This window comes from Gymnogyps californianus, chromosome 1 (assembly GCF_018139145.2).
Source record: "Gymnogyps californianus isolate 813 chromosome 1, ASM1813914v2, whole genome shotgun sequence".
In the NCBI taxonomy this organism is placed as follows: Eukaryota; Metazoa; Chordata; class Aves; order Accipitriformes; family Cathartidae; genus Gymnogyps; species Gymnogyps californianus.
Genome location: NC_059471.1, coordinates 147,879,039 through 147,899,332, shown reverse-complemented (window position 1 = coordinate 147,899,332; position 20,294 = coordinate 147,879,039). Strand labels below are relative to the sequence as shown.

General features: G+C 37.9%; 1 protein-coding gene across 4 annotated transcripts in view; it reads right to left on the bottom strand.

The window, feature by feature from the left end:
* The window catches only part of SLC15A5 (solute carrier family 15 member 5), a 37,260-nt gene that overhangs the window by 15,258 nt on the left and 1,708 nt on the right, over positions 1-20,294 (bottom strand). For 3 of the 4 annotated variants that reach the window (XM_050909851.1, XM_050909875.1, XM_050909867.1), the window contains exons 2-6: positions 19,757-20,269; positions 17,739-17,961; positions 11,480-11,649; positions 7,344-7,564; positions 4,625-4,811 (exon numbers count right to left, since the gene is read on the bottom strand). In XM_050909851.1, coding sequence (XP_050765808.1) covers positions 4,625-4,811; positions 7,344-7,564; positions 11,480-11,649; positions 17,739-17,961; positions 19,757-20,269 — 1,314 coding nt within the window. The remainder of the gene's footprint in view (positions 1-4,624; positions 4,812-7,343; positions 7,565-11,479; positions 11,650-17,738; positions 17,962-19,756; positions 20,270-20,294) is intronic. The other variant, XM_050909861.1, reaches the window with a different exon arrangement.

Sequence of the window (20,294 nt, the reverse complement as noted above, 5' to 3'; positions counted from 1 at the left end):
TCCAAATATATGGCAAAGGGACACCAGCTCAGCACAGAAAGAATTTAGGGATGCAGAATAAATGTGAGAGGAAAAAGTTTTCTGAAGAGCAAAGTCACAAACAAGAACTTTTTTGGAAGATTGGGGGAGGTAAGAAAGGAGGAGAGAAAGGCAGGCAACAGCCCTTCCAGATATCACAAAAGACTGGGTAGGAACAAGGCAACAAAGCAGGGGGAAATTCTCCTATTCAAGCAGCAATAAGATTCTGAAATACACACATACACCGTATGCTTTACCCTTTTGTTTTCTATACAAAAAGAAGTAGTGCAGCAGTTGAAGTACTGGATTTCTAAGGCTGCAGGCCATGGTAGATGGGAGAGAAAAAGATCAGCTATACACATCACACCTCAGGAGATCAAGCATTCCTACATTTTCCCCTTTCTCTCCACTACAGAGCTCCCTTGAACTACTTTTGAAAATTTGTTCGATAGTGCATTTGCTGGACTGTTTAACATTTTAGGACGAGATGAGCTGCGTTACTGGAAGAGATAATCTCCAGCCTTCTAAGTGTTTACACAAAAGCCATTGGACTACAGTTGCCTCCTGCCTTCTTCAGCTGTCCTGAAGAAGTATCACTGCATGATCCATAATACACTGGATCCACAATACATTTCAATATATTACTGCACATGCAACACATGGAGTCTTACTGCCTGCCTCAGTGGTAAGGCACAAGTACTGCACAAGCACAGAGGGCAGGAAAAACACCCCTAGGTGTTTAGCCTCATAATGCAAGCTAAAAGCTTCTAATAAACTCAGACATATTTTAAATACTGCATGCTTCACTACACATTACATAGAGGATACTGTTTAAATGTATTATTTTATATTTCTTGATGTTGACAGTATGAAATGGTTGTAGCCTCTCAGAAAAACACAAAGCAAGCACAGTTTTCAAGTAAGTCTCCTGAACTTGAAACATTTATATTTCTGATGTTTTGAGCTCCCATTGATTTTGATGAAGTTTGTGATTCCTCAGCATTTTTAAGCTACAATATAAGTACAGCTGTGACAATTTGGTTTCTTTTGACAGCTTTGGCTCAAATACCTGGCTTATGTTTTTCCACTTGTCTTACAAAGCCTCATCTTACTTCATGACCGGAAATTGTTACACTTACTAGATTTGACATTGACAGCCAAAGGCTTTTGTTTCATATTATATTTGTAACATATGTAAAGTTTGTCTCTTTGGGTGTCAGGACAGAAGAGGCAGAAAACTCATATAGCTAAGTGCCTTGTTACGTTTTTGCATGCATCTGTGTTTCTTCTGTCAGCAGCAAACTCTCACACCCTTCCACCAGCACAGTTTTCCTGCATTTTCACAACTTTAAATACCCTCCTCCCCACCTAACCTGAGGCTTGGAAGCTGTTTTGCTGTTAAGGCCTCTCTACTGCTTAATAAGAACATCAGTGAATTATTGCTTGAAAATTGATGACAGGCGGGAGTTCAACAGCATTTTCTAGCCAATGCACCTTATCAAGGCCAGGTATAAAGCCCTCAAGGAGCTTCTTGTAATCTACCAAAGCAAGGAGTTCTCCTAGCGAAAAATTATGTTAGTACTAAAGAAACCTCAAGCAGTTCAATATTGCTACACAGTGCTATATTTTAAGCATTTTCCTTACTAAAAGCAAAAACATTTCAGAAAAAGTAACCTCTGAATGCCCAACAATTGTAATATTTCTTTTAAGACATTATGTGGCAGAGGAAGAAACTGAGAGCCTTGGAGACCTGGTTTTCCTCCTACCTCTTCTCTGTTCAGTCCTCTTTAAAACAAGCAGTTTGGAATGACCATCTGAGGCTTTGGTTTTATAGGAGAACAGGCCGTTTTAGGAACACTTGGGGCTGATTCTAGGATGAGGTTGTTTATATTATCTAGAGACTGAGGTTGTATTGGACCTTTATAAGATTCCTGATCTCATATCCTGAGTAAAACAGGTCAAAAAGCTTTCTTGGAATTAATACTTGTTCATACTAGAACATCTTTTAGGGAGAAATGGTCATCAGCTCCCAAATCACCTCAAATAGACATTGGACTGGAGGCTTGCTTTTGTGTACTGTACAGAGAGCTATTCTCCACATTACTCTTGAATGGAGTAAATCCAAGACTAATAAGACATTTCAGTATAATCAGGCATTAAGAATATTAGAGCAAGAATTTCTATGGCTCAGGTACTTCAGCTAGAGCCTCTTGCCTGTAGCTGATGGACAACTACCCAGCAGACACACACCTTCAGTTCTCTGCTGAATCTTCCATACTATTGACTAAATCAAGCAGCATAAAATATACAAACAAAAAGCCACGAACGACTATGAAACTGGAAAAACTCTAAATTTACCAAATACTCATGTTTTTCATAAAGAGGTCCAGATACTCAATATATTTGGGACACAATCTAAATTCACATTAAGATTTTAATGTTTTTTAGATCATACCTAATTTACAAATAAACCAACAACTACAGAAAAAGTAACAAAGATTACAGTTTTCATGTAGATCCTTATTACAGAGCAATCAGACATTTCAGTTCAACATTGTCTATATGGTTCGTCCTTGAAAACTGTTATTCTTAACATACTGAAAATTTCCAGAAAACTATTTAAATTTCTTCCTCTTACAAGACTTGAATTAAAATAGTTATAGGCTGGCTTAACACCAACAGCCTATTTATGCTTCCAATTTTGTTCCTGAAAATAATTGTGAACCTAATTAACTGTTGGCAAAAATATTGGCAGTTAGAGGTCTACCATATTTGCAGGTGCAGTCATATACTTGGATATCTAAAGCCATCGCCTGTACTCACAGGTATTTTTATGCCTCAGGTAATTTATCACCCCTAACAGGAGGCTATTTTAATAAATGACGCTATTAAGAATAAACCACTGCATATATTCTACTGCTGTTCAATATAACAGGATAGAACATTAATACTAACTTGAAATTTCCATGGTTTTAAGGAAAATTATTATCTGAATGTGCTTTTTGTGTTTTAATGCAGATGTTATTTTAAAAACTAGGGTAATTGCAACCTGCTGCGTTATACGCATCTGGTTTGTATAAAACTTAATAACACTCTTAATTAGGCTAATTTAGTCAGATTAATACCTCTGTGTGTGTCAGTACTCACTGTGCTGCTTGCCATGGGGCACTGAATTAATAGTAGCACACTGAGAAAATAGTCGTTTATAAATATTTTTGTCTGAGGTTTGTAATGCAGGCTGGAAGATAAAAAATGTAGGAAGTTTGATGAGAGTTATCTACAAAAGGGAATAGTTTTAAGTGAATACAGAATGGAAGCTGCTTTTCTGGTGGTACTTGGTGTAGCTGATATCAGAAGAGGGTTGCAGAGGATCCCTCCAGATCCTAGAACATAAGAGGTTTGGGGGTAGGGGGTAATTAAAAACAAACAAACAAACAAAAACAACCACAAAAAAAATCACATCACTGTCAACAGAAGGAGGCCCAACCCCTACTAAAGCCATCATTACTTCTAGGCTATGAATTTCTCTGAAATGAGTGCCAATTTGCAAGTCTGAGCTTACAGTGCTTACTGTTGAAAATGTTAGGACTCACAACAGAGAAGACTTTGTACCACTTCTATGAGAAAGAGGTAATACTTCACCTCTGGAGATCCCTCTTTGCTTTACTTTAAGTGAGTGTATGATCAGGTATGTTTCAGTTTAGGATTTTAATAAATAAAATTACTAAACACCTGGACAATTATCCCATACTAGATATTCAAATGAAAATTCTAGTACTAGAGAGGAAAGCTGTACCTCTCCAAGTAACCTTCCACTTATGAAATGTTCAGCCTCCTCAATGGGAACAGCAGCCCAGTGATACACACCCATTTGTTTTACATAGTTGTCTGCATGTTTTGTTTTGCTCGCCAGTTCTAAAAACACCTACTGCAGACACAGAATTAGACTATATACTTTTGTTTCACTTGTGATGCAACTGCAGAGTCTGGAATAAACCATACGAGTGATAATACAATTATGAGCTGCAGTCCTAACATTGATGCAGTTATAGCATAAAAGTGTCAGAAAAACAAAGCCTTTGTTCATAACCTAGTTATTTGAATCCAAACTCACCATCTTGAGCAACGAACATTTCTCCAGTATCAGAGAGCAACTAACTGAAGGACTCTCCCATCCCCCCCAAAAGACTTTCAAAGTAAATTAACTTTCCAAAAGTTAATGGATAAACAAACATATAGAAGATAACTAAGTCAGAGTAAGTCTCAGGCCTAAATGGTTAGCACCATTTCTCTCACCAATTTCTTAGGATGACTCCTAGTTATTTATGATATGTCTCAAAATTTTTTATTGGTCAGAAGAGTCTCAGTCTCTGTCCTACACAAAAGCTATGCATTTTTTCTTGATCTCTAGTATGTTTTTTCAGGACCGTCTTTTCAACAATTCCTTTGAAACATATTCACCTCTGAGCATCATCCCAGAACAAGTCCATCTTAACATTTATGGTCAGAAATAATTGTATAGGATCATCCATCAGCTACTGAAGTTTCTCTTTCAAAAAAGAGAATACATATTAAAACTATATAAACATATGTATTTTATACATACCAATGTAAATTGTTGGAGAATGTCCAGTGTTCTTGGAACTAAAGAGACATGAGTTAATGCATTCCAAAATAGGAACAAGAATCAGTAGTGGCACGATGCTTATCACATTCATTGCTGCAACCGGCAAGACAAATCCACTGAAGTGCAAGTTGGAATTCATGGTTTGGAGATAATATCCTGAAGGAATCTGTATTGAAGAATAAAACCCCACTCCATTAGTATACCACGTACCTTTCATGGATAAGATTTTTGCCATATTTGGAAACTTCTACAACTCTTTTCCTTTTGAAAAAGTCAGAGTAAACCAAATACCTACTGGCCAAAAGGAGTGACCATTCATGATGAAAGCCTTTCAGATAGCGACATTCTCGTTCTCTGCCAGAACATAACATCTTCCTTCTATTTCATTTTCTCCTGAATTTAACAAATCTAAGCAGCAGTCCATGAGTTTATTTGATCATCCCTAATTAGAGCTATCAGCCAATGTAGTAAATAGTTCTGCCTAATACTTTAGTCACTTCTCATAGACAGTGTTTAACAGAACACAATTTTAGAATAGCAAGATGCAGAGTTATTTTGAACTTCTGATTGTGTGCTCAAGGTGGGAGTAATTTTTAAAACACTCTTGCCAGCACATGGCTTTAAAAGCTACAGGGAATGAAGATTTGGCCACAGTCTTAGAACCAGCTTAATGTAACTGACAGCCATTGCAGCTATATAGAGGACTTCCTTTTACTTCTGGGAATTGAAAACAGAAGAAAATGAATAACCAGATGAGGAACCCACCAATGGCAGTCATCAGGGTACGAATTAAGTAGATTTGTAAGACTGTCTCTCACTTCAAAAGCAAATAATTCCTCCTGCTTGTGTGAGACTCTACAGAAAATCTGTTGAGTTTATTTTAAAATAAATAAATAAATTTAAAATCACAATGGCTTCTACCAACAGATTTTTCAGTTTGTTTTTTGAAGTAGCTTGATTAACTAAGCATTACAATTTCATGTTCAGCAGGGAGTTATAATCCATTCCTTTTTACAGGCTGATGGGAAAAAGAAAGAGAGGTAACTTGAGCAATTCACAGAGTACAGCCATGACAGAGCTGGATATAGAACTGGTTTCTTTACTCTATTTCTGGTTTTAGAGAGTTCTGGATTCCTGCAGCATTCTGCATGGCTCTTCAACATGACTGGTAGTGCCAAATCCAAGTAGAATATCACTGCTTTGTAGCTGTCTGAAAATTAATGTATAGTTAGTAACTGAGCTCATGTAGGGTTTCTCATCAATGGCTATAGTCAACTCTACTCACTGGGAGTCTGTTCAGTGCAAAAGAATTACCCAAATGCTAGCTCTTAATAGAAGTATTTTTCACCTACATTCCACCTCCAAAAGAAGATATAAATTGTAAAAGGGTGAATAAATGGCAACAGAACTGTGAAAGATCAGAATTGAGCCAAATTTTGTTGGTTCCTTCTTTCCACTGCCTATTGCAAATCAGAATTGACTTCTTAATAGGAATTAAAATATCATCAACATGAATCACAGGCACTGAAAGCTGTTAACTTTATAATATGGAGAAAATACTATTAATCTTTACAAAAAAAGATACTGATCTATCGCCTAGTCTAAGAAAGAGCCTTAAACTTATTGGAAATTCTGCCAAAGGAATAAAAGTCATCTCTTTCAGCAGTGCAAATACTTTTATCTTTTCTAGATATATACCTGATTGTTACAACCCCGATTAATGATACCTGGTTCATTTCCATCTGGTCATTAATGCATAGCCTCGGCCATATGTGTACATTTGTTGGTTTGGGGTTGGGTTTTTTTTGTTGTTTGCTTGGGATTTTTTGTGCTTTTGGGGGGGGTGGGGCGGGGAGGGAAGAGGAGAAAGAATGAGGCAGACAGATAGGAATGTAGGATGATGGCAAGAGGGAGTGTCAATAAAGCAGTATACGTTACGTATTTGTAAGAATTTCCTTAAGCAGCATTTTAACACCAATAAGTAAAAACGAATTTCCAAGCCAACTCATGAATTTGTTATTTCAGTTGCCAAAGGGTAAGCTACCTCAAACTCCTGCTTAGCCAGGATCATCCAGACAGAAATGAATCTGAAGGAATCATTTCAGCTTAAGTAGCTTCTTGACACATTTACATTTATATAACATACATGCACTCAGAAGCAGAAAGAACCACATAGCCTGATAGAGAGGCTGTGAAAGGACTGCTTCTTTCCACAAATGGAAAGCCATGCATTTCCAGTGTAGGTACACCAGCCACATAATCCCATCAAAACAGTAAGAGAAATATGCACCCAAAAGAGCAAATAAAGATTTTGTACCTCTCCCAAAAAGTGACTGAACATTTAAGAAACTGGAAAATTACATTTTTTCAGAAGAATGCTGAGCCTGATTCTCTGATAACTGCAACACAGCAGCATGAGGAGCACAGGACTCTAGCACTAGCTGTTTCAGCCAGCAAGGGTTCAGAGAAATGAGTAGCAAGTAGTCACACAGGCTCCTTAATGAGTCTTGACCAAGTCAACTTTACTTATTTGATGAGATGAGAGGATATAGCAAGGTACATTCTCAGGTAATTAAAACTACTCTGCAAGGGTGCTCCACTGGTAAAGCAACAGTTAAAAAAAGCATGCCTAGAGACATAGTAGTAAACACACATCACAGTATATTTCAAGATTTTTGTTTAAAAGCTGTGTACCCACCTGCATAATACATGTTCTGTATAGAATTTGGAAAGCAAACAACGGGAAGAGCTTGGCGAGCGACTTTGTGGTTTCCACCTGAGTCTCACTGTACTGACCACCATAGTTTTCTTTGGCATGATCTAGCCACTTTGTCACGCCTCCGCTAAAGTAGCGATATCGCACACAGCACGTTTTCAGTGCACTAGCAATTACCCCAAAAGTTGTCAGCAGGGAACTGTCTGCAAACAGAGACATTAGACATCGGTATGTTTTTACTTGCTGCCAAAATAAACAAGACAAGACAAAACACTTTGGGAGGGAAAATGCAACCTGATATATTCAACTTTACATCTTTTTGGGGAGCGGGAAAGCAGTAACAGTCTGGATTTGTTCCAAAACATTTTTCTTGGAAGCCAGCTGGTTCACAACCTAATTGTTACAAAAGCAATCCAGCCCAACATCCACAGAGAAATGCGCCTTTTGTTACCAGTTATTTAACACACCACAACAATTTGTTGCTGTGGTTGAGCAGGAAAGTATTACTTGCCTTTGCTTTTGCGTTCTATTGATTGAATGAGGTTAGTTTTCAATTCAAGACAGTACTGAAATATTGCATATCTGCTGAAGTCCAGCAGCAAGGGAAGGGTAGTAGTGAAGTCAGAAGGAAAGGGAGCTCAAAAGAGGGCTGACGAGATAAAAGAAGTTTCATGGATGCATTTCAAAGCCAGAAGTATTATCTCAGGACTTCCAAGTAGCATGCTGTAGCAGAAGAGAAGTTTCCAATCTAGCATTTGGCATATTAAAACTTGCTCACTGGTTACTGGGTTCAGGAATTGCTAACTTGATTCTCAGATTCAGAGGAAATGGAAGTAAAACGAGGACAAAACTGTCAGCTTCAGGCTTGGGAACGCAGATTCATTTACCTTTGGTAAGTTGCCATCCATGCAAATAGGGGTTATAGCACTTCTCTGATTTTCTGAGAGTGTTGAAGCACTACCATAACTTGGGTATCTATAAATAAATACTTTCCAAAAACTAAGGTGAACTAACCTTGCAGAGGGAAAATGTCTCCCTACTATCTCTGGTATGGAAATTATTTTCTAGAAATATCCATTCACACCTATGGGAAGCACTTGCTCTAGAGTACTAAGAAAGGACATTTTATTAGATAAGCTAACATTTAAAACTCTCTGGCTGTTTAGCATTAACCTGCAGAATGTTGGCACTATTGAATAACATCTGAAATAGCATATCAAAGCTTGCAAACATAGAGAGTTGGTACAGTTTTTATTGTTCTGTATGACTGTACCAGGCAACTATTCTTACCACTCATTGTAAGTGAAGTTTAGGATGTAGACTATTTCAAGACCAAATCTGAAGACTAAAAGAAAAATCTGCAGACTTTAAGAGTGACTTGACTAAGAAGCTAACCAGAAAACAAGTGGGACTTGGTGCTTTTGTCAAAGCAGAGTTATTTTCAGAAGTAAAAAAAGGTAGCAGAAAAGTCGGGATCAGCTCAAGTCATTGGCAGAGCTAGTAATTACATGTTTTAGGTCAGAGAAGTGATAATCTTTTGCTTCGCCCTACGCTCAAGGTTGGACATTCACAAAGAAGGAATGAAAAGCAGTAACGTGGTGTTACTGCTGTACAGGGGTTTGAACCCAGTCAGTGTTGAAATCAGAAGATGCTCAGAGTACCCCATGACAAGACCAGCAGACAGCTCAACAAAGCAAAAACATGGCTGTGTCCTGGTTTATCTGACCTGGTCTCAAAGATGGTCATGGCCATCTTCTTTCCTTTGGAATGGAAGATGTTGGGCAGACTCTTCTTTCTTACTCTCACTGAAAAAAAGACTAAAATAGACAACAAATCCTGACACTTCCCTGCCTTTCCTAATGGATCAGCTGAGGCCCTCGTCAATGTAATTTCTAGGAAACATTATTTTGTATGAGGCAAAACAGACAAATACATTATTTAGCTGTGTTTCTTGGCATGGAATTCCAGCAGATAAGATCTAGTAAATTAGGAAGATAAAGCTGCTTGAAGTTGTAGTTCAAAAAGCAACTTGAATGATACATAGACCTAATCAATATCAAGAGGATTTTGCCAATGATGTAGTTAGAATAAGTCTCATCCCTTCTTTAAAAGAAAAGAAGTAAACCCCACAGAACTCCACAGTGGTGAATTCTTCAGATTACAAATCTGATCAGCTAGTAAGAGACATGTTTAAAAGCATAAATACTTATATCAGTTCACATTGTGTAGATCAAAATTGTATACTCTATACTTGTATTTCTAATGTTTTCTCAAAAAAAAAAAATCTATCTGTATAGATATTAAATTGCAACTTTCAAAAAGTGATTTTCCTTCTCCTTTACACTTCAGCCCTTGGCTCTAATGTTCTGCTACCTTGACCTTGATATAATCATGAATATCTATGCTACTTAATTACAATAAAAAGCCTACATTGCACCCTAGACAGTAGATACATTTTTTTCCTCATCTCTGGTCACCTGCCAGTCCTCAAAATTATAGCAGTGGGAAGAAATGCAAATGAAGTCCATGCTTGACAGCTAAACATAATTGAATGCACGATCCTTATTTGAAGAGTTACCTTAAAATAAAAAAGGCAGCATATATAAAAATCATTTAAGGTCACCTATAGAATTGAATTACAGTTCTGAAGAATTTCCAATTTCATCATCTCACTGGAAGGTACAAAGTATATTATCGTTTATTTTGACTAAGGAGATAAAAAACTTTGCAGATATTAGTGTAGAGATTGGCATTCTGCAAAGACTTGGAAAATATATGATAAATCAAACAACACTCATAGGGAAAAAACACGTGATACAAAAAAATATTCTGCTAGTTTTGTTGATGGCCAAGATAAACAAATTTATGTTATTCCATGTAGTAGAATTAAACTAGTTAGATGATGAACTACAGATTTAGTCCATATGAAATAGTCCAGCTCAGGGGTGGATACTAAAGAATCTTTTTACCTTCTCAGGTTGTAAAACCTATAGTGAGCCCCAGCGAGCCAGACAGCCACCATTCTCTCCATAAGAAGCTAGCTAATTTGATGCTAGTCTTTGCAGACCTCCGCCGCATACTATCATGAGGTTTTTGGGGCACTGTGGAGGGGATGCATTTCTTTGACTCTATTTGTTTTGAATAAACCACTCTAGTGACGTCCTCACTATGATATTCCCAGGCACTTTATTTATGCATTAGTTCCCTCACTGCTAATGTATTTTTGCTTAAATTATATTTATAACAAAAATACTGAAATAACAACTTGCTTTCAGTTTCTGGGTTCTACTAGAAAAAGAACAGCAAGGTTTGGGCATTTACAGCCTTATTCAAGTCACCTAGGCTCCACTTATATTTCTGTGCTTTGTCAATGGAGAGGGGTAGCAGCCATCAAAGGATTTTGTAGAGCTCGGGTACTAACTGGTGAGGCCACAGAAGTGTAAGAACTTCTGTTTTAAAATATCTGCACAGTCTGCACAGGAGCTATTTAGAACTATTCAGTAATTCAAGTTATTTTCAAATGTGTACAAACACTTGATGTTGTATAAGCAAGCATGTTGAAATAACAATAAGCACCAGATGTTCTGCAAGATAAAGGCATTATAAAACTACTTTGCTACTAGTGCATATTCCTGTTTAGCTGACTAACCACACCGCTTGGCTGCCCAGGTGCAAGTTCAGGCGAAGCAATGGAGCATACTTAAGGGAGAAAACACACGTGTACTTTGTGCCTTAGCATAGGCGCAAACTGCTTCAACTGAGCAAAACACATTGGGCATAGGTTGAACCAAACATGACAAAATAAAGTCCACCAGCAGCATGCACATTGTACCTCTTCGTGCACAGGCAAATGCTTTGGCACATGCCTTGACATGACAGAAAACGTACACAAGTTTACCAGAGACTGCTTTCCACTTTTTCAGCCTATCCAGAATCACCAGGTCTATCTTTACAGAGGACGGATGTTGTCTCTTATACACAGACCTTGTAGAGTTAAAACCCAAGTATCTCCAACCAAACAGGGCAGTGTTGTAGAAGAACTCATTTAGATATGCAAGTTAATCTCTTCTGTGAAAATAATCTCTAAAGATATTTCGTAAGATACAGTTGCCTCTTACCTGTTTTGGGTTTGTAAATCATTTCACCCCGCACCATGTGAATTGTGATCATAGCCATAAGCACAGACACAAATGGGATAAGAAAACCAAGGTTCCTGGCCACAGACTGCTGGATATAAGAAATGCTGACAAAGACAACTGCTGAATTTAAGTTAACCAGCCAATAAAACCTAGTACACACAGACGAGAGAAAAGAGTAGAGAGGCTGAATAATACAAGGCCTTTACAGAAGATTGAAACATTAAATTAAAGGCATGGTAATTATAGTAAGCATGGACAACATCAGTACCATGCACATATTGACACAGCAATTAACATAAAATTTCACTTGGATGTCTCGGCTCCGAGAGGCATATGATTGAAGTAACTGTACTGAGGCAGTAGAGCTGAACAAGTTATCAATCTAGTACTGGAAACATTCTTGTGGGTCAGACTAATTAAATACATCAACCTTTACCATCTACACATTTAATATCTGATAACATAAGTTTTGTGCATGCAATATCATCAAATCACCTACTTTAGGCTTAAGAGAGAAAAGTCTTAATGCCACCATCCCTTGTTTAAGAAATGTTAGAGTTTGATTTATCAGAAGGGATGGATTTTCCATTAGTTGCAAGGCTCAGCTGGAATTTTTGTTGGCTTCTGGAAATATCTTGATAAGAAGGTTCCCCAAAATAATTTGCTCTGAGACTGCCTTTGGCAGTAGAGGTGCTTCCCAAGTAAGTGCTGAGCCCCTCCTATGCACAGAATATATTCAAATGAAAATTGCACACTCTTGGAAGCAGATGGCATACCACTAGTGATAGGCCTACCACAGTTTGGAACCCCTGACAATAGCACAATAAATATGCTTTAAGGAGTTATAAGAATAGCAAAAAGCAACCCCCCAAAATAAAAAATGCCAAAACAATGCATTTCCCTGATAGGATGCAAAAGGATAACTACTTATTTTCTTTATCCTAGCAAATGAGTTTATATCTTTATAGTTAGGAGTATATTGTCATAACACTTTTTTCCTTGGATTCTGACTCCTACATAACACATTAAATCATGAGTTCTTCTAAAATTCAGCTTTTTCGAGAAGTTAGTTAACTGTATAGCTATTTATTAAAGTGAAACATAAGTGAAACAAAATGTACTGCTTATTCTTCTATTGCATAGCCCTCTTCTCACATGACTGATCAATTTTTACTCTGCCATTCATAATTGCAATTGTTTCACTTATAACCCCTTTAACTTCTTTTAAATTCTAAGGTGCTCCCCTTACACTGTTCTTCAGGCCACTTGTGTTGTCTTTTTGCTTTCAGCAGCGCTTTAACCAAGGTTTGCCTTAAAACAGAACTCTCACATAAAACAGGCGTTTGAGGCTACAGAGCAGACTTGAATATTCAGCATGTCAGAGTAGAAAGATCAGATTTAGGGAGGACCTGCTTTGTTGGAGTCACAGTTTCCAAAAATACTAACTGTTGGGGATCTGTATGAAACTTCATTTGAAGAGTCAGTGTCAGTCATTCAGCAATTTTTGCTTCAGATTTGACTCTGGCTTGCAGACTTAGCCTATGAAATTTAAGTTAAGAATTTTAACTTTGACTAAACTTTCAAGTTCCAAGTTGGCTTTAAAGACGACAACTGTATTTTAAGCAAAGAAGAGGGATCAATAATGGAGTAGTACTACCTCAGTATATCACAGATTACATTTTGTAAGCAACTGCAAAAGGAGATTCCTTCACCTTTGCTGGAACCTTAGCAAAATGGTTTCATTCAAAGGTGAAATATACATTGATACATAATTATACAGCTTAATACATATTGCTTGAGGAAGCAAAGCTTACTTTCTTGTCTGGTGCCAGTTCTGCCTCACATATACTATTTGGACTTGAGTATTTATGTCTCCTAATTAATCTAGAATTACCTTCTCAACAATAAAAGAAAAATTTTAACATGTTGTAGCAAACCAGTTACCCCTCAACAATCCAACTCCCAAGCTTTCCAGCTTGATCACTCCTCAACTGCAAATGAGTGGGTAGGGCAGGAGTAAAGTATCAGCGTACCATTGCAGCTCCCTGTATCATTAATCACAGCAAAATGTTTTGAGCTGAAAAATCCTAAAAGGGGGATTGCAAGTCTCTCTTGACACCTAGGAGACTTCCTCAACCCCATTTCGTTCATTCAAAATGATTTCTAGGTGGCCTGCCATAATTGCCAAGACAAACCATAGTTGTATTGCAAGTTACAGTATTGAAGTGCCTGCTGTACTCCTTCCACTTGTTCTGACGTTGCCCGTTACATCACATCTAGCTAGTGCCAAGAAGGCAAAACCTTTATCATGTCAGAAGTACGAACCTTGGTAATGCTACTCAGGTCTGTTCAGTTACAAAGACAACACTCTCTCACTCTGCTAAGGGATGAGAGATGACCACAGGGCTGTGCAGCAGCGGCATGAGAACACGCTTATGCAACTTGCCTCACAGGACCCAGGGCAAGTGGCAAAAGAAAAATAATGTACTCCACTAGGGCAAAGTCAGTGCTGCTGAGAGCCATGCAGCAGCAGCTCTCCTGGAACCAGCAAGGACATGCACAGCAGTGAGCTCTCCTGATTCACGCATTTCTCTGAAGTCACACCAAGACACGTCCTAGGTTCCAAACCAATTACTGTTTCCTTTAAGTAATTTACATTTTCAGGAGATGAGACTCATCAGAATCATGGACTTTTCCCCTCCACTGAAAGTAGTCTCTAGGCACTTCGGAAGTACGTTACTCTGTGATGATGGTATAGTTAGAGGGATTTTGTACATACATGTGTTGACCCCTGTCCAACTAAAGCTTTTCAAAAAAATACACTTCCACAACTGGGTCAGCTAGAACTTGTGTAGAAGTTTTGAAACAATTCCTAACTAACACTTTTTAAGTTAGAAGTTTCAGCGGCTGTTTTCCAAAGTTTCTAAAGAAGTGTGCCTGAGCTACCTGAAGTCATGACACTCTTCATGACTCTACGATTGTTTCACTGGAAGTAGGAACCTTCAAAGAAAACCCCTGAGTACAGGAGAGTGCTTTTGTTTTTCACCACCATATAGCAAAGTACCATAAGATTGAAATGTAAAGCTCCTGTCCTCTCACAGAAATGAGAAGAAAAAAAACCCAACATGTTTTAGCAATCCCTATGGACCAAACAAGAAAGATAAACTAACCTCAATGCACACATCAGAATTTTGGGATTTGCTCATATCATACTGACAGCAGCAGATCAGAACCTACACAAACGGAAACATACCTTGCTAGCTCTCATATACCACAGCTATCTAACATTGCAATATTTGGACTTGCATTACGTGAAGTGTCTCAGAGATCCCAGTAGGGCATAGCTGAATTAGTTAAATACATCAAACTGAATATCATGTCCAACTTTGCAGGGAACTGCTCCTTCCTGGAGCTTCAGCACTCTGACGTCTCCTCACAATGAGAGCCAAATGCCAACTTGGGAAGTTCATTTCAAGAATGCAGTCCAGATACAAACCTAAATGCTATTGTGGCATGCCCATAAAAACCTAATAATCTTATTATAACTTTTTACAGAAATGTATTCATTGTGATAACTTTAAAGAAGTAACATCCAGGTGACTTCTTATTTAGAAGTATTGTTTATGTTTATACAGTATTCAAAAAATTTTTACTTAATGTAACAATTGAGATGAATCTGCTGAATGAAACAATCTGAGATGAAGTAAAATATATGAAAATATTCTAAAAGTGACCTTTTGTCACTTTTTGGATTAATTTTGAAGACTCAGTAGATTTCCTGTCACTTGACATATTACATGCTTTTATTTTTTAAGCATGCCTAGCTCTAGCAATTTAAGTGTTGATTTATCCAAATTCAGACCCAGATATTCCATGTATGGACCAGTATCCAAGCTATATATTCTTCTGTACTACAGCTTTGTAGGAGGAGGCAAATTTTTTCAGAATTGCTATGGAGTTCTCTCCAAAGACAAGGTGGGGGGAAAAAAAAAACCAAAGAGGTAAAAAAACATTTTAAAAAGGTCAAAGTGTGTCCAGGATAACAGCAGAAACTGATCTGCAGTAGATGGAAAGAAAAATTATTTCGAAGAGACATAAGGCAGGAAAATACTAGTGGTCCCATGTTCTCTGTTTTTTTTGTTTTTTTTTTTTTTTTTTTAACAGCAAATCAGTAAGACAAGACACAACACTGCTAACTCTCATCCCTAGTCTGGATTGTACCCTTTGCTCTCATAGACAGCATTTACTTCTCCTGCTGCAAAAATAGCACCAGTCCATAACCTTAATCTTAGAAAAGCAGAAGTCCTTAGGGAAACTTAGTCCAGCAGAATCCAACTCCCTTCTTCACTTAGCATTGGTATATTCTGTTTATTTAAAAGGTCAGAGTCATAGTTCATACTAGGGGTTAGAACCAGGCCCTAGATGTGCATAGCAATCTTCTTCAAGGATTGAATTAGACAACAGGTAATTACAGAGTCTTAACCCAATAATTCTGATTGTTTAAATAGAACTTGCCTAAGAACAGGCTCAAACTCACCAAGAGTATGCAACCATCTGATTTTATATTATTTTAAAATTCAATCCTATGACAAGCACCTACCAAGAAAAAAGAGCCTACCAAGAAAAAGTGGTTACATTCTGAGAGGTTCTAACAAGATTAAGAATGCTAAGAATGAAACTCCCATTTTTTAAGTCTTGATATTGCACTCAAACAGCCCCTCCTTGGATGCCACTGCAAAAATTATTAAATTTTTTTTAATCGCACATGTGCCTTTCTTGATATTTCCAAAGTTCCAAGAACTGACCCATTTGGATTCCCTCAAGGAACTTTTTATTCGTATTATATCTCCTTTGTAATCAACACTGAGAAATGTCACTTTGATTAAACACAATTCTGAATGGCTAAGACCACAGTACAATAAATTCTCCAGAGCTATCTTTCGGAACAACTGATTGCTCTCCAGTCTTAATCCCCCAGAGTCTTATTTAATCAAAACGATGTTGCTAATTAAGGATTAAAACTCAGAATAGAGTAAAAAGGAAGGGGTTTTTTGTGGTTTTTTTTTTTTTTTTTCCTTCTCTCTTATGGGCAGGTCAAGGAGGCAGAATCTGCTCTAAGGAACTAAACAGACTCATCCACCTTTGGTAAAGCTGCCTTATTCACTGAAGTTTGGATTTAATTTAAAACTCTTTGATATTAACATAATTGGAGGAAAAAAGAATAGCCAGGAAAGCCATCCCCAAAGGAGGAGAGATCTGATTCAGTAAGATCGTCATTGATTCTTCAGCATTGCATTGTTAATATGCAAATGTGCTCAGTTTTTATTTTAATAACTGTGCATGCATAGGGAAAGGAGAGAAAGGGGTGCAGTTTAGGGCTTATTTCACCCTGCCTTGAAGCAGGAATCTGGAGGTTCCCACTGTGACTTCTTTGATCCTCACTCCACAGTTTAAACAGAAAGTACAGGTGAATGTACATAGCACCCTGTATAGTGCTACAGAAGTGGTAAAGGCAAACACATAATCAAAAATGACCTCTCTGACACACTGAGAGAGAGAAATAGTTAATATGAAAAAAACCTGAATTTTAAGAACCATTGTAGGAGCAATTTTTCCTCAAAGTTTTCTTATAAAAATTAAAATATTCAAACCAAAACACAAATGTCAAGTGGTTTATCTGATGCTAAAACTTCACAGCAACAGAGCTGAAACAATACAGCAGACCCCTACCACTGAGCTTAGCAGTTAGAGACCACTAGCAATCCCTAGTTCCAGCAAACCAGCAGACTCTACTGCTGCCTGTCATTGCTAAAAATTTACTCTGATGTAAATTCTAATATATCATTGAATTTTGCCACTGTTAGTTAGGGAATAACAGCAAAACATCCTAAAGGGATAGCCATGTTAAAGGCAAAAAACCAAATGGAATATGTTGTTTAACAGCAACTAGGTTGTCAAGTCTTTTAGCATTTGGGCAAATCAGTTCATCCTCATTCTGACTGAAGATTTCTGTAGAAGGCCAAAATAGATGATCACCTACTGGTCCTAGCAAAAGGAAAAATTTAGGAAAAGTTTTTACAGAAATTCTTGGAAACTCTTCCAAAATCTAAATGTTTTGCAGTTAAAAACAAAACATGAGATCCATCATCTGTAGAATCTGCCTTGTAAGTCAGCAGTGAATTTCAAGGCAACGCTCTATCATCCCCAACAGATATTTAGCTGACATTAAGTTACCAACCAGTTGAAAAAAGAAAGAAGTTCCTTCGGTCCACAGTCCTCAAGGTTGTATGCACTTAATGGACAAACTATAGCTCTTATGCCTCCTATTCCCAGACTAGCTGTGAGTAGTGCAAAGTAGAATACTATTTTCTGCTCCCTTTTGGTTAGCGTATGAAGAATATGTCGCCTGTCAATGTAAATATCTTCAAAGGGGAACGCCACAACAGGTAATAGCGCTGTGCCTGGAATTGGAAAGAAAATTGTCATTTGAAATGGATTAGAATCAGACTGATGAATAAGACATATATATTTTTAAGCAGTTATGTTGAAAAGACAGATGAAAAATCAAAGATACACAACAGAGGAGTGCAAAGAGGGAGAGCCTTACTTCTGTAGAGAGGCAGAACCTTTCTGTATGTTGCTATACATAGTAAGGCAAGACCACTAAGGGCCTCCAAGAAAGCAATCTTCCTCTGAAATGCTTGTAAGGATTCAGGTTCTCCAATCAACTGAAGAGCTCACTGTGGAAATGTAGCTCCCCTCACTGGCCTTCCCCATTGCCTACATATAGAGGGCAGTAGCTCTCCACTTGCCAGAGCGCACCAGTTTAAACATGTAACTTCACCTGATGAACAACTGATCAACCAAAAAAACCACCCCATGGTGGAGTGTAGCCTTTTTTGCATCTTCTTTAAACCCCAGAATTGTAATAGGTATCATAATTTAACACATAAATTCCCAAAACTTTTTTGGAAAATTTTCTTCTTCTGCTGCAGCTTCATGGAAAATACATGATTTTCAGAACGTTTACCTATAGAAGCACTGCCATGAACTGCATTTACCACCTCTAGTCTGCAAAGCAAATCTGTCAGATTTAATCAGCTACAGATTCTCCAAGTTGTAATTGGAGACTGAACTCAAAATATACCGATGTGTCAACACCACCAACATTAGCCACAACTAAGACTACGATTGTCCATCGAACCCTAATATGTCAGGAATGTTTAATGATCGATCTCCAAAAAAAAGTTCTGGTTAAACCAATACCCAAAATACATCAAATTCTGTTCGTGTCACCAGTTTTCTACTTTAAGATATGCATTGAAAGGACAAGTGGTAGAAGGAGATTCCAAACCAGAAGCCCATGGGAGAAACAGTGGAACATAATAGCAATCATTTTTCCAGGCTGCTTGCACAATGGTTTTGCAATCAGCTCAAGAACATTTCAGGAATAAATCCGATCTTTTCCTTACTTTGTTGCATGTCTAAATAACAACGTGGCTGGCTATTGCAGAAATCAGACTTGCTTATGCTCAACAAGTGGTCCAAGTAAAAAGTATTTCTATCAGCTTAGTTTAAGTTGACAGAATAACCACCAGCTGTGAGATGCACTAATTGCTACAGAACAGTCATACTTAGTTTGAACAGTGCTTTTATGTAAAAGATCTCCAGAATAACACGTGGGGAAGATTCAGAATGTGCTAACAGAAAGCAGGCTCTCAATAGAGGTATTAGGATACAGCCTCTCTACTTAAGGCAAAGTTTGATTATACTGGTATGCACTTAAATACATCTTTCTCTCTTGTCCAAATACAAGAGTCATATACCTTTACATAAAATAAAATCTTACTTCCAACAGCTGGGAAACAGGTTTCAAACTCTCTCTCAAACTCTGACTAAAGACTCGTATTTGCACCAAACACTAATAACCTTAGATGCTTGTTAAAGGGACCAATTTTAAGAGCTGAGCATCTGTGTTCTGAATAGCTAAGCCACTTTAGAGGAGTCAAGTTTGTGCACCAACTGTCCACAAGATATACAGGCAAATGTTCCTTAGTCTTGTTCAAAGCACTGTGCCACAAAAGTACATAGGCAAAAATACTGCAGTGCGTTTTGTAAAGGAGAAACTAAGTAATCAGCTGTTAGAGAAGACGGCCACAAGGCTGGAGAAAATTATTAGATTTCAAACACAATGCTCAATAATGCATCTCTAACAGAATTACTAAAATATGAAATAGTCACCAGGGTGTCACCTACCTAGGAAGTGTAGAAACATGCAGATGCACACAAGCTTGATCCTCCCCACGAGGCATTCAGCAAGCCAGCCAACCAGTACTGGTGTCAACATGGAGGTGCCTACAAAGCACATATTGACAATAGCTGCCTGGTAGTTGCGATAGCCAAGTTTGACAGTGCAGAAGAGGATCATGTTGCAGACGATGCCGAAGAATGTGAATCTCTCACACAGCTCCACCAGCAGCACACAAATAGCCTCTTGGAGTTTCTTCTCGGATCGAGACAAGTTTCCAGCATGGTTGCTTCTCCCAGGTAACAGTCTTTGCTCCTTGTCAGCCATGTGGTTCAAAAGTTGCTTCTCTTGCATCTCTCCTCTCTCTGCATCAGGCATGCTTGTCTTTTTTGAGTATGACTGAGTAGAGCAGTTTAAGTTACAGGTATACTTCTGTTCTCCTCCACTGTAATTAGCAAACTGGTAAGACTCTCGCTTTGAATTCCACACTTCGCTACTACAGTTTCTTAGGGCACCTGTCACTTTTGTGGCATTACATATAGGATC